This window comes from Mus musculus, chromosome 12 (genome assembly GCF_000001635.26).
Source record: "Mus musculus strain C57BL/6J chromosome 12, GRCm38.p6 C57BL/6J".
Taxonomy (NCBI): domain Eukaryota; kingdom Metazoa; phylum Chordata; class Mammalia; order Rodentia; family Muridae; genus Mus; species Mus musculus.
In genome coordinates this window covers 103,600,788-103,615,094 of record NC_000078.6, presented here as the reverse complement: position 1 = coordinate 103,615,094, position 14,307 = coordinate 103,600,788, and the positions used below count along the sequence as shown (strand labels likewise).

At 40.5% G+C, this 14,307-nt stretch overlaps 1 protein-coding gene across 10 annotated transcripts in view; it reads right to left on the bottom strand.

Moving 5' to 3' along the window:
* Positions 1-1,255: 1,255 nt before the first annotated feature.
* Ppp4r4 (protein phosphatase 4, regulatory subunit 4) overlaps positions 1,256-14,307 on the bottom strand; it is an 81,590-nt gene continuing 68,538 nt past the window's right edge. For 4 of the 10 annotated variants that reach the window (XM_030246963.1, XM_030246960.1, XM_030246961.1 and 1 more), the window contains 8 exons: positions 13,691-13,732; positions 13,533-13,607; positions 12,075-12,144; positions 11,037-11,123; positions 10,035-10,128; positions 8,124-8,194; positions 4,415-4,562; positions 1,262-2,287 (listed from right to left, as the gene is read on the bottom strand). In XM_030246963.1, the coding sequence (XP_030102823.1) occupies positions 2,263-2,287; positions 4,415-4,562; positions 8,124-8,194; positions 10,035-10,128; positions 11,037-11,123; positions 12,075-12,144; positions 13,533-13,607; positions 13,691-13,732 (612 nt within the window). In that variant the 3' untranslated portion in view covers positions 1,262-2,262. The other 6 variants (XR_003950088.1, XR_381552.3, XR_001780496.2 and 3 more) reach the window with 4 other exon arrangements.

Here is a 14,307-nt window from a genome sequence, read left to right as displayed (position 1 = left end):
GACATTAAGTCACTCTTGTAGTTATTCCAGGGCATTAACAGATGTTCATTTGGGTTCAGACAGCTCTGGGGACTAGGAAGAGAGATCAAGGATGGTTCTAGCTGGCATTCAGGGTACTTATGCTCAGTTATTTAGATATATTTGTGGGAAAACAATAGACAGAGAAAAAATTAAAGATTTCTTTAATGTATATGAATGTTTTGTTTGCATGTTCATCTGTACACCAGAAGAGGACATCAGATCCCAGAGGGCAACAGTTATAGATGGCTGTGAGCCACCATGTGAATGATAGGAATTGAACTCAGAACCAGAAAAAGGAATTTAAAGAGAGAGTTTTAGCACTCTTCTCATTACTAGATGGAATCTAGGAAAGGAAGCCTATAGCTACACCATACTGAAATAAACATGGCCAAATCCAATGCTAGGCAGGCCATCACTGCTGCAGATGAAGCAGAGCACTCTGTCACGCACCTAGTTAAAGGACGATTAAGTCTTCTGATAAGATGAAGATATGAGTAGATACATGTTCGTATCTGCCACTTGTTTGCTTTTTAGCATATCTGCCTCTAGGGTATAATTTTAACAAAGGTTCAAAAAATTTTAAAGGTTTTAATACTTGTGACAAAATACTTACAAAGGTAATTTTGAATAACTGTTTTAATTGGTAATTTAATGCCTAAACAATTGACTTCCAGCTTTATAAGCAGTGGTGACTAGTCTCTGCCAGATCGCTTTCCTTTACCCCACATAGATAAACAGGAATATGAAAAGCTTTTAAGCACTAAGTGTATTATTTAACAATCAAATCGAAACTCTCTGTGGTATTCGATGTAAACAGAGTCAGTGCTGGTGTGGTAAACCAGAATCCTGGAAAACTGGCGCAGACTTGCTGTCCCCTTCTGCACAATGAATTCTCCAGACCACAACAGATTCAAGTCCATATATCTTAGGCTAGCAGAAGACTCAAACTACTCAAACTACTTGAATTCTCTTACACAGAACAATCAAGTTTCTCAGGGCTCCTGGACTTTCACTTCTGACTGTCCCTGATGAAAGGTATTGAGTCCCTAAACAGTGCCCCAAGGAGGCCACGGGGAAGGAAAGGGATGACAAAGAATGAAGAAGCAGTAAGCGACTGTCCCTGAGTCATCCACAGTTGATGCATTATGCTCCACCAACTCATTATTTAAAGATGACCTGCCTTTACTTTACAGAGTAAGAACTGTAGGAAAGTATTTAAAATTTTTCTCACAAATACAGGTATCTCATTAACCTCTGCTTTATTTTAAATACGCTCATTATCCATTTCACATTATAAAAAGTAACCACGCACACATATGCATTCACAAATTAGATCATCTTTATCATACATCAATATATCTTTAAAAAACAAGTATTTTCTGATATCAATATAGATATATGCTGATTGCATTTGAAATAGAGAAGCTGACAATAGCTTCATACAGTCTGTCTCAGGAAATGACATCTTAAAGTTAAGGACAATATATGTTCCACAGGCAAATTTTGATGGAATTATTAGCATTAGTACAAATGGTGCTGTTGACATGGCGTGAGCATGATAGCTTGGAATGACAGCTGATTCAAACTGGATTCATCATTTGACATTAAGGACAGATACAATCTAAAATGTAAACAAAGCATTTATAAAAGAAATTCTAGGAATTAAGGAAATCATCAATCTATCATTTTTAAGGTATTTGTAGCTAAAGTTTTCCTGAATCTTTGTGGATTTTCATTGCTGAATCTAGACTGGGGCCGTCCAGGTGCTGATACCATCACAGAATCCAGGACCCACGGGACCACAGACAGCTGCTCTGAGCAGAGAGCTCATAGGAAATACAGTGCCTTCCTTTCCTCCTGTGTCCTAGCCCAAGTGGTTACCAGAAGTCAATTTAGACAAGCAGGCTAAGTTAGACTGCCATGGGATGTCTAAATGCTACAACTTAGTAAACAAAAGCCAGCCTCTCACATAAAGACAGGCATGTCTCTTCAGTCCAGCAGGCAGTACACACCAAGTTGGAGCTCATTACACTGCACTGGAGCACTCGGATTCAGAGCCTACAGTAAATCGCATGTCATACCTCCTAGGGAAATCTAATTCCAAATAGGGCAAGTTTCACATCAGCTGCACGATGTTCCTTCCTCCCTTCCACACTTTAACAATCCTGGCCGTCTGTCGCTGTAGCTTTTCCACCATCAGATTCTCCGCTGACTGCTTGTCTCCTTCACCAAGCAGTTGACTTAAGGATTGGATTTTCTGGATTTTCTGATAAAAGAAGGAAATAAGAGGAAGGGGAAAAGGGAAGGAAGCAGAGAAGGAGAAGGAGACCATAAAGAGAACATAGGACAATTGTTCATAATAGAGTAAATAATATAAATATGCTACTCTGAGGCAACCTACAGTATGATAATTCTTACGCAGAGGAAATTAATTACACATCAGGGATCACTCAAAATTTTATCCTGTGCACACTTAATAACATCCCCTTTAATTTAGACAACCTTTCATACATTTTCAATTTTATATACATAGGAAATTACTCAGGGCTATCAGCTGTCCACCCCTAGAAGACAGCAGCTATGTGCTGTACTTCCTTGATGGCACACTGCTCGTCGATAGCAGAGGTGGCATTTAGTAAAGCAGGTGGCACAGATTTTATTTTTAAGGAGTAAAACCTGAGGTAACACTTTCTGCAATTACTTCATAGGCCTATTTAAATAAAGAGAACTTTTTCTTTCTAATTTGGATATGACAGCCTCTAAATTGTGAATAATTCTTCACTGAAGAAAGACCAGTATAGATGCCAACCACCCTTCCAACTAGTGGCCATGTTAGATCCATGTGTGGGACAGCCAGGCACTGCACAGCCAGGCGTGTGTTGGCTGTGAGCGCTAGCAAGCCTCCCTTCAGACCCCTTGAAAAAGGTACACACTCAATATGAGCTCTCATTGGTCTTTATTCTAGATTCATTTTTAGTAACTATCAGTTATAAAAAGAGGGGAAGATTCAGTCTGCAAAAAGGAAAGATGTGCTCAGCAATGTAAGAACAGATAAAGTAACTTAAATAAAGGGAAGCTGCCATAAAATATTGGTTCGGTGGACTTTACTTTAAAAAACAAAACTCTTTTCAATTATGCTTCCATGTTCCCCAGGAGAAGTTCAGGCTGTACAAGAAGAGGGTCCAGGGTGATAGAGAAAGATCCCAAGCTACAGAACTGAGAGGCCCCTTAAATAAGCTATGTGCCAGACCTGCTGTTTGGTGGATGCGCAGAAGCCCACGAGTCAGGCTCACCAATACACAGTGGCTTTGCTCATGCTGGAGTTGGGTACATGGCTCCTGCTCAGACTGCTGCCGACCACCAACCTATGCCTCCTGTGCTCCCAGGGCTCCTAAACAGCACTCAGGCTTTCTGTGGAAAGAGCATCCTTCCAGCCAGCCTAACACTGCAACTTCTGAATCAACTGTCCTAGGATTATTTGTGCAGCACTTTGTCCCACAGTCTTCTGAACTCCTTAATATCTTTAGATTTGAATTCTGAATGGAATGGAGTACATATAGCCCAGGCTACAGCAAGAGGATCTCAAGTTCTAGGCCTAAGTCGGCTACATGGTGAGCCCCATCTTGAAAGCAGAAAGAAAGGAGGGAAGGAATGGAGGAATGGAAGGAGGAAGGGGGAAGGAGAAGAAAGAGCGAAGGGAAGTGCTCATGAGTTTAGTGCTCAGGAGGAAACCTAAGTCTCCGGGGTTCCCTGTGATCTGAATGGCTGCTCCGTGTGAAAGTGAAAAACTGGGACTAAAGCTGGGACTATGGCCTGGGCGCCCTTGGAATGCCAATGTGATGACTTTCAGGGTATCACATTCTTTTAAATGTACAAAACATAGTAATTCAAACAAGATGCAAATAGCACACAGAAAGAAATCATGGGAGAAGAAAACAGGCCCTTCATATCTTTAACTTCAAAGCACAAGTTTTGACAAGTATTTTCATCTCACTGAGCCCACACTTCCGGGTTCTGTGCTGTTGTGGTATTTCTTTTTCTTTTATTTTCTTATGGTTTATTTATTTTATGTATTTGAGTATACTGTCGATCTCTTCAGAAGAGGGCATCAGATCCCATTGCAGAGCCACCAGGGAATTGAACTTAGGACCTCTGGAAGAGCAGTCGGTGTTCTACTGTTGTGGTATTTCAAAGTGGCAACAGCTGTACCCCCCTGGTAAGGTGATCAGTTGGGTGTTTAGACACACACATTGACACAGTGAAGCTCGCACTATAACTACCGTCACCTCACATCACCTCACTGAAGACATTTCCAGTTCTTTGCCGTGTGGCAGAGGGAAGGAAGGTGCCCTGAGCATACAGCACACTCAGCAGGGGGTCATGTGGTACTCACAAGGTAGCCTTCCGGGGCTGTGCATCTTTACTTCCACTACTCTTTGGATCGGCTGTGTTACCTGGCCCACGGGAAGTGCTGGGCATGACAGGGTTAGGAGAAAAGGAAGCTGGAACACTGCTGGCATTTCGAGTTCGGAATGAGTCATCTGGAAATGGAGAGGCAGAGGCATTGATATACTCAGAAAGATGATTACCAAGGAGAGAACATGCCAGACAGTGGGCTTTTTTCTCTTCTTAAGTCAGTGTTATAAAGGTATAATTTACACAGTAGAGTGTACTACATTAAGATTTGGCATGTGTATAATCCACTGCCATGACCACAATCGAGATGTGAAAACACGCTACCACTAAATGTCCTCCTGGGCCCATCAGAGTCACTCCTCCTCCAGCTCCTCTTCTACAGACCTCCGATTTCCCCTCATTAAAGAGTAGCTTGCACTTCCTAGAATTTTACATAGAAAAACTCATAGAGAATATACCATCTCACTTTCTTCGTGTGATCAGTAAAACTGAAATTCATCCATATAGGAATATTAGTGCTTCATAACTGGTGTTATATGGGTGCCTAACATTTGTCCTAAATGCTTACTGACAGACATTTAGATAATTCTAGCTACTGACTATGATAAATAAAACCACTATGAACATTTGTATGTAAATCTGCATGTGACTATGTTTTAATATTTCTCAGTGAATGCTTAGGACTAGATGTGCTGGATTTCTTAATGTGTTTAACCTCAGATGAAATTGCCAACACACTGTCTTTCTCCTTTGCTTCACCTCTTGTGAATGGAAGCCTGCAGGATGCTCTTTATCCTTGACCTTTGCATTATTAGCATTTCAATTTCAGACTTGTTAGTGAGTAACAAGCAGCAGAGCATTTTTTCATTGCTTCCGCTCTGCTCTGCTCTGCTCTGCTCTGCTCTGCTCTGCTCTGTTCTGCTCTCTGTTCTGCTCTCTATTCTGCTCTCTGCTCTGCTCTGCTCTGCTCTCTGCTCTGCTCTCTGCTCTCTGCTCTACTCTCTGCTCTCTGCTCTACTCTCTGCTCTCTGCTCTGCTCTCTGCTCTCTGCTCTGCTCTGCTCTGCTCTGCTCTCTGCTCTACTTTCTGCTCTCTGCTCTACTTTCTGCTCTGCTCTCTGCTCTGCTTTGCTCTGCTCTGCTCTGCTCTCTGCTCTCTGCTCTGCTCTCTGCTCTGCTCTGCTCTGCTCTCTGCTCTCTGCTCTGCTCTCTGCTCTCTGCTCTGCTCTGCTCTCTGCTCTGCTCTGCTCTCTGCTCTGCTCTCTGCTCTACTTTCTGCTCTCTGCTCTACTTTCTGCTCTGCTCTCTGCTCTGCTTTGCTCTGCTCTGCTCTCTGCTCTGCTCTCTGCTCTGCTCTCTGCTCTTCTCTGCTCTGCTCTCTGCTCTACTCTCTGCTCTCTGCTCTGCTCTCTGCTCTGCTCTCTGCTCTGCTCTCTGCTCTGCTCTGCTCTCTGCTCTGCTCTGCTCTCTGCTCTACTTTCTGCTCTCTGCTCTACTTTCTGCTCTGCTCTCTGCTCTGCTCTGCTCTGCTCTCTGCTCTGCTCTCTGTTCTTCTCTGCTCTGCTCTCTGCTCTCTGCTCTCTGCTCTCTCTCTGCTCTGCTCTGCTCTGCTACAGGGTCTCCTATCCGAAGATGAACTTGAACTCCCGACCCTACCACCTCCCACTCCTGAGTGCTAGGACTGCAGGCATACACTGCTATGTTCTACTTTCTCACTGCTTTTAATTGGTCTTCCCTAATCACTGGAGATGCTAAACATCTTTTCATACACTCACATCTTTACCTACTTTAAAAGTTCACATTCAAATCTTTTGTCCTTTTTAAGCTTAGCTGCCTAGGCTTAGACTTCTCTGAACATCCTGGAACAGGTCCTTTTCAGATCAGGAACAGTATGCATATTTTCTCCCACTTCAGGTCTTCACTTGTGTTTTTCTATGACCCTATCTCAAAATCCTGAAATTCTAACACAATATACTATGTCACTACTATTTTGCTATGGTTAATATAATTATCTATCTATCTGCCCCAAAATTACAGACTTCCTTCCATATCTTCAAAAATTTGCAATGTTACCTTTTGTGCTTAAGTTTATATTTTGAGTTAATTATATCTATAAAGGTGAGATATGAATTGAGGTTGAAGTTTGGGTTTTCTTTAATAATAAGTACCCAATTGGTCTAGTGCTATTTTTGAATGTATGGTAATGATTTGGTAATGACATCATTAAGTAACTCTCATGACCAATGCACTTCAGATTTCCAGTGATATTTATGGTCTACCATGTTGATTTCTGTGTCTGGATATCAATGCTTTAATTATAGAAAGTATCTATTCTGAAAATAAAAACACTTTTGCAAACTATCTGGTATGTTATACATAGTTTCCATAAGAATAAAATGAACATAGTAAAAGGGAAGACAGAAATGTAGCTAAACTCTTAGGATTTCAGGTCCCATAAAATTAAAGGTCACTATTATCTACTGTAACATTTATCGATCATTATTATAGATCTTAACCAATATTTCCAATATATAAAATTAGAAAGCCACAAGTAATTTTTAGTAGTATATTCTATTTTTTCTATGAATAATTCTGTCTTCTACTATAAGGACTTTGAACCAAACATTGGCCTAGGTGGTTAAGTTTCTTCAGCATACAGTGCCCATGGCTGCTGCCACACTGCAATGGCAGAGTTGGGTGACTGTGACTAGCCCACAGTGACTAGAATATTTACAACCTGGCCACTATATGAATCTTCTGGCCCTCAGAACAAACTTCTAAGTACATAAGATAGTAAATGGATTATGCTCAACTTCTTTATAAATTACTGTGAATGTCTGTTCAGCAGGCATGTAGATCATGGTCAAGTGATCATACCATTAGTCTTTCTCCTCTCTTTACAGGTGTTATGTTCTGAGTCTTGATATAGTTAAAAAAAAATAGTATATGGCCAAGTATTTACTCGATTGCTGGGTTAAAGTAGTACTAATGGCCCATTAAGAGAAAATGGTTGACTCATACCCACAAAAAATGGAATCTACCTCTGTATGGAAGCATAGCACTGTCTGCTCAACCACAACTCAGGAAGCCATGCTTAAAGAGCTATGAAGAATAATTAGCCTTACATTAGATAATATAGTTTTCTTCCCAGAATTCCTTGCCCCAAGGACAGTCCCTGAAAGCCCCTCTGAGGTTCTATTGGATCTGTTCAACTTCCTGTTCCTGACTCAGAAAGGCATAACTTTTCTTTGTCTTCTCTCATCTCTGTTAGATGCTAGCCAGAGTCCAATGTGCTTTCTCTGGTACTTTGGATTCCCTTATTCTTTCTCACTTGTCTGCCACTCTGGCTAAACTCACACTGTATGACTTTGTCTTTTTCTCTTCTCCATTTCTCTTCTCCTGGCAGCTGCTAAGATTTACAGCCTGCCTATCCTGCTGCTTTTCTCTTAAATTCTAATAAAACTGCTCTCAAGTTTCAAGTTTGCTTATAAATTCTTTTATTAAATAGACTAAGAGCTCCAAAAGGGAACCTCAGTTTCCCCAGTCACAGGAATAGTTTAATTGCTTAAAGACTTGATGAAGACAAATGTTTAAGAAAAACATCATATCTAGAATTAGAAAGACAGGTTGCTTAAAGAGAGTAATAGTTTATTAAAGTAGCTATTTTATGTTTATGTTGCTGCTTACCAGTTAGTGACAGCATGGCAGTCCTCACCAGCCCTGAGACGGAAGACGTGTGTGCTAAGGTGGAACTTTTACTAAAAAAGAACATGACTCAGTTAGAACATAAAACCACAGTTTTTAGTCTTAGTTACCTAATACTTGGGGTTTTTAATCTTGTTTTGTAAATGCTTTTCCTCCTCTTCCTTTACCTTTTCCTCTTTCTCCTCCTCCTCTTACTCCTCCTCCTCCTTCTTTTGAAACCTGCCTATTATGTATATCTTTTTTTCTTACATTCATGCTTCAAAATGCACCCTTTCTCTACAGCTTAAGCATTTCCTTTGCTTCATCAAAACTACAGATTTTGATATCTGTGGTATGTGCATACAGCTTTTAGAGTTGGAGGTCCTTGCAAAAGCAAAGTCGTCTTGAGAAAACACGAGATTGCCTGCACAAGACCTGTGTACAAGGTGAAGCTAGTCAGCGTTCTCACATGGAGTCCCTACCAATAACTGAGGCCCTCCTGACAGCTGATGGCTTCTCAGGAGCACAGTCTCTTTTCTTTAATGTTGTGGCTCTTTAATGGATGCTCAGCAAGGTTAGGTAAGATCAGTTAAATGGTCCTGGGACTAGCTTATCTTTAGTTAGAATCACCTTTTTACATCCTGAAAACACTGTTGGCTAGGAAAATGCATGGGTCTACTGTGATGTCAAAAGCTAGAGCTCAAAGTCTGGAATAAGGTATAACAGAGAAAACATTTTCTTCAATGTATTCTTTATCTTGAGAAATATATTTTAAAGGCATTTGTGTTTTCTTTTTAGCATAAAATATTTGTTATTTGAGAATTTCATACAATGTATCTTGTTGTGGTTTGGTTTTTGGTTTTAGAGACAGGGTTTCTCTGTGTAGCCCTGGATTTCCTAGAATTTACTCTGTAGACCAGGCTGGCCTTGAAGTCACTGATCTGCCTGTCTCTGTCTCCGAGTTCTGTATTAAAGGCATGTTCCACCACTGCCCAGTTTATATAATATATTTTGACCATATTTCCCCCTACACTCCTCCTTTTAACTCTTCCTAGATCCACCCCTACCTATCTCCTCACACTCTCCCAACTTCATTTCCTCCTTAAAAGGCAAAACAAAACAAAACCCCAACAACCTATCAAGTACACTTTGTGCTGCCTATAGGTGTGGGGTCATCCAGCAGAACAGAGCTGACCCCCAGGGGCCACAACATTAAAGAAAAGAGACTGTGCTCCTGAGAAGCCATCAGCTGTCAGGAGGGCCTCAGTTATTGGTAGGGACTCCATGTGAGAACGCTGACTAGCTTCACCTTGTACACAGGTCTTGTGCAGGCAATCTCGTGTTTTCTCAAGACGACTTTGCTTTTGCAAGGACCTACAACTCTAAAAGCTATATGCACATACCACAGATATCAAACAGTGGTAGTCAGTCAGCTGCTTCTCCTCTACCTTAACTATCATCTGGACTTTGGCTATAAATGGAAAGCAAATCTCCATTTGCTATCAGAGCCCAGTTCTGACTGCTCACTGGATGATCATGCCTGTGGCTTCTCTACATGGAGAAATGATACAACGCACATCCATGTGCAGTCTGCTGGCAAGTAGAACATGCTCACAACCATCTGAAAGGTAAGAGGTATGGACAGCATAGTCTGCCTTTCTCATAAATGATTGGTAGAGTCCATTAGATTATCATATAATATCATGGTAATATCTTCTGACAATGCAAAGATACCTATTTTTAACAAATAGTTAACACCCTCTATTTTTAATGTGATAATCTTTACAGAAGTACATAATTGACAGCCCATAAAAAATTCAAAATTAATTCTGATTATAATATTAGTATTTCATGTAAATAAATATGATGACCACAAAAGAAAAACTCTAAGAATAAACAGCTGACAGCACATACCTAGCACACTTGTCTAAGGTGCCATATTTTGCATGAAAAGCTTGATTATTAAAAGATTGGCTTCGAGTCAATTTGGATTTCTTGATTTCTTTGCCTAGAGTAAAGCAGAAAGAAGAAAAATCCAGTTTTCAGTTCCCTGTTTTCTGTTCCAAACCCCAAAGCCCTCCTCGGGACACATCATTTCCAGAAAAATCCAGAAGGATCAATTTTTACTTCTCAGTTTGAGCTGACTAGAATAACTGTCATTCAAACTACCCATTAAGAATAAATGAAAATTTAACTGGAAAAGGCTAAGATCATATTCAAACTGGCAAGTATAAATGGCTTGGCGGGGATGAAGACACTCTACACAGACACTTCTGTCTCACCCTTTGACCTTCAGAATATTGAAACAGTGGGCCTCAAGGAACCAAAACGCTCTCAGGAATTTCATGCAGAGAGAAGAGGGAACCTGAGTTCTGGGAAGCAGAGGGGGATTTTTCTCCTGGAGAGAGATGTACAATCTATCAGATCAGATGACAGAAGAGACAAGGAGTCAGGGGTAGACAGGACTGCACCTTGACCTTGCCCATTCAGATATGCACAAGCACGGCCCTCTAATTAAATCTTAACCTCACCATGGACCCTGAAAGTGGACTGAGCAGGGAGGGAAGGGGTGCTGTTATGGTATCTCTGCTCTTCTTCCCAATATAGTCACATTAAATAAATCTCCATTTTTGTTTTCACTATTAAGAGTATAAATGAATACTCTTAAAACATATATCTTTTTTAAAAACCACATATCTAATTTGTCTTAAAAAAAATAACAAAAAACAAAACACCATTTTATGAGCCAGTTAGTAATGGTGCATGCCAGCACCCGGGAGGCAAAAGCAGGTGGATCTCTGTGAGTTCAAGGTTAGTCTGGTCTACAGAGTGAATTCCAGGACCGCCAAGGCTACATGGAGAAACCCTGTCTGGAAAACAAAAATATATGAATCCTAATACAGAGTCATTTCTTACTTGTTGATGCAGTGCTAGAGGAGGGTCCAGGAACAGAAATGGGCAAGTTCTTGGACAGGCTCTGAGTTGATGTCCTGGAGTCTCTGCCTAAAATAAACTCTTTTAAGTTGTATAATTTCATCTGACTTCTATAACATCATTATCTCTATTAACCAGCATGATTTTCCAAATACTCTTACTTTTCCCACATTTCAGTCTCTGTTGCTGAAGATCTACTCCACAACCTTACAACTGACAACTGACATCCAATATTAAATGTCCCTTCCAGAAGCTCTGCGCTTATTATTATTATTAATTATTATTATTCCTCTGATTATTATTACTATTTTATATACTCCTAATACCTACACCACATTAACCAGCCAAGTTTCAAAAATAACTTTTTTTAAAAAGTGTAAAAAAGTAATTTTCCCTACCAAATTAAAACAGCATAGTCTTGCAGTATACAAAGATACAAATGTTACTGGAGCATTGGTGGTCCCAAGGCCAAAAGAATGGAATCCACCTTTAGGTGGAACCTGGGTCTGTTCCTTTAAGAGTTAGTCCATCTGGGCTGGTCAAGAACCTGGCTAAGGATCTCTACCATCATACTTCAGGGAGGCATCCCTGCCTCTTTAATGATATAACATACGCTTCCTTCCCATTCTGTGTAACTGCTCAGAGAGAGCTGCAGGCACACAGTTTCAAATGTCCGCTTTTCCTGTCGCTCTCCTCAGCATGGTTTCCAGAAAGCTTTAGCCTTCACTCCCTCTCTGAAGCTCTCCTCCCACCATATGTGCTCCTGTCTCCCCTATGGTTCTCCTCCATTCCAGCTAAGCTCGGATGCCATGACTTTTTCTTCTCCATCTTCCACCTCCAAGATTAACAGCTTGCCCGGCCCAAAGTTTATCTTTTAAATACCAGGAAAGTTACTCTTGAGCTTCCTTTCACATCTATTCTTAAATTCCTCTGCTGAGAAGACTGAGACTCCCGAGAAGGGCCCTGATTTTCTGCTTATCTTTAACTCTGAGGCAGAGTAGAGAGACACAGAGCACTCACGTTTCTTCTCAAAGCTTTTGTCACTGGCCAGCCTCCCGTCACTCTGATGCTTCTCCTTCTCCAGCTGTTCCTGTTGGGACACGGCCTTGTGTTACAGGTGCAGCCTGGAAACTTGTGCTGGAGAAAATGACTCTCAGCTTTAGAGATACAAATATACCTAACAAAAAATACCCTTAGCCAGGCGGTGGTGGCGCACGCCTTTAATCCCAGCACTTGGGAGGCAGGCGGATTTCTGAGTTCGAGGCCAGCCTCTTCTTACAGAATGAGTTCCAGGACAGCCAGGGCTACACAGAGAAACTGTGTCTCGAAAAAACAACAACAACAACAATAATAATAATAATAATAATAATACCCTTAAAAATGGGTTTTTCCTTTGGTGCTGTGTTTAAAGAATTCAGAGTTTGGTTTAGTTTTATTTCTGTGGCCTTTTTACATCACAGAATATTGCCCTTGGGAGTTTGTCCAACTAAAACAGCAACTCTGGCATTGTTCTGTAATGCACATTTCTTTCCTACGAGGTGTTGAGTGTTTCTCATTAGCAGAGCCTTTGTCTAACTATAGTTATTTAACCATGCTTATTTCAATCCTATTTGGCAAATGACAACATATTTTTTTCTTTAAAAAGTCTGAGAGGAAAGAGAAGTCTACCAAACATATTTAAAATATCTTACTGAAGTTTGATATGTAGAAAACCACTTAAAACTGTAAACTAAAGAAAATGGCATTTTCACACAGAAGATCCTTCCAGGCAAACTGACCATCTGCTTATGATTATGTGGAACACTGCAGAGAAGAGCTCAACTAGCCTGAACGAGCTTTAGTCCTTTAAACAGGCATCCACTGTCCACCTCTGTATTTGCTCTAACATCCTTTTAACTATCAGGCAAACCTTTGAAATATATTTTTAGGGGACTAGAGAGATGGCTCAGTGGGTAAGAACAAGTAATGCTCTTCCAGAGGTCTCGTGCTGCATGACTCAACCACCTGCAACAAGCTCCAGGGAATCCAACTCCTTTCTCACATACATAACACATAAGTAAAAAAAGGATTGTCTTTTTAGCGGATGGATACTGAGGATGGATGCTGAGGATAGATACTGAGGATGGATGGATGCTAAGGATAAATGATGCTGAGGATGGATGCTGAGGATAGAAACTGAGTATGAATGGATGCTGAGGATGGATTGCCAGGGACAGGAGGAAATGTCTCAACTAGGACTGAATATATGTGGTTACTCACACATTAGTTTCACTTAAGAAACTCACTTTGCTAAACACTCTCAACTGTAATTTTTCTTCTAATTTATAAAAGATAAAACTTCAGAAAATCAAGGCTTTTTTCTTCAGCCTTTTAGGAAATATGGAACAACATAAAACTGAAATAAATTAGCTTTAGGTTTACTAACAAAGCTCAGCTAATGCTAACTAGAAAGGCCTGTGTCTGTGGGAAACAACATACCATTTCCAAAAACAGCAGCTCTTCTCTTTCTTTCTCTTGATCCAACAAATCTTTCTCATAGTTTTTTTTCTGGAACTGTGTAAAATTTAAAGTGACACTGTCAGTCATTATTGCCAAGCTCTTGCTGATGTAAGTGTCTCTTTATAGGGTGTGCTTACCATATCCATAGACATCTCCATTCTGTCCAACTCTAATACCGTCTACAAGGAAAGGTTTCAGAAATTACAGATGACTCAACAGGAAGAAAATGCAACCAATCGTTTGTAAAAACCCCGTCCTTTCCCATGGAGTTCAAAGAGAAGAGTTTACACTATGATATTAATAAACTAATCTTTGACTACCAATAAACACTCAAAAGTGTGTTTCAAAGACCCACCCATTCACATCTTTTTATTGATCTTATAACAGTGTCAGTTACATAGTAAGTGTAGCTTTTGAAAGCTGAAATATTTTTAAAGTTTGACCTCACAAACCCAAATTTTTTACTATCTTAGTTTCCCAACATTTCTAGACAACCCACATAACCTGCTCACATGCTAGAGCGAAATCAAATGGCTTAAAATCAGGGCGTTTGGAGAGGGATGTGCTGGGTGATGCCAGCTATCTAGGGTGGGGGCTCTGCTTCCCATCCGCTTGTGCTCCAGCAGCTAGTGTTTCTAGATCTAGCCCCTTCAACGTCAAACAGACCTGAATCCACTCTTCCGGGTCCTTTCCACACTCTTTTAGATAGTATGACTTCTCTAATTTTACCTGATTGTGATCACTTATAAATAAA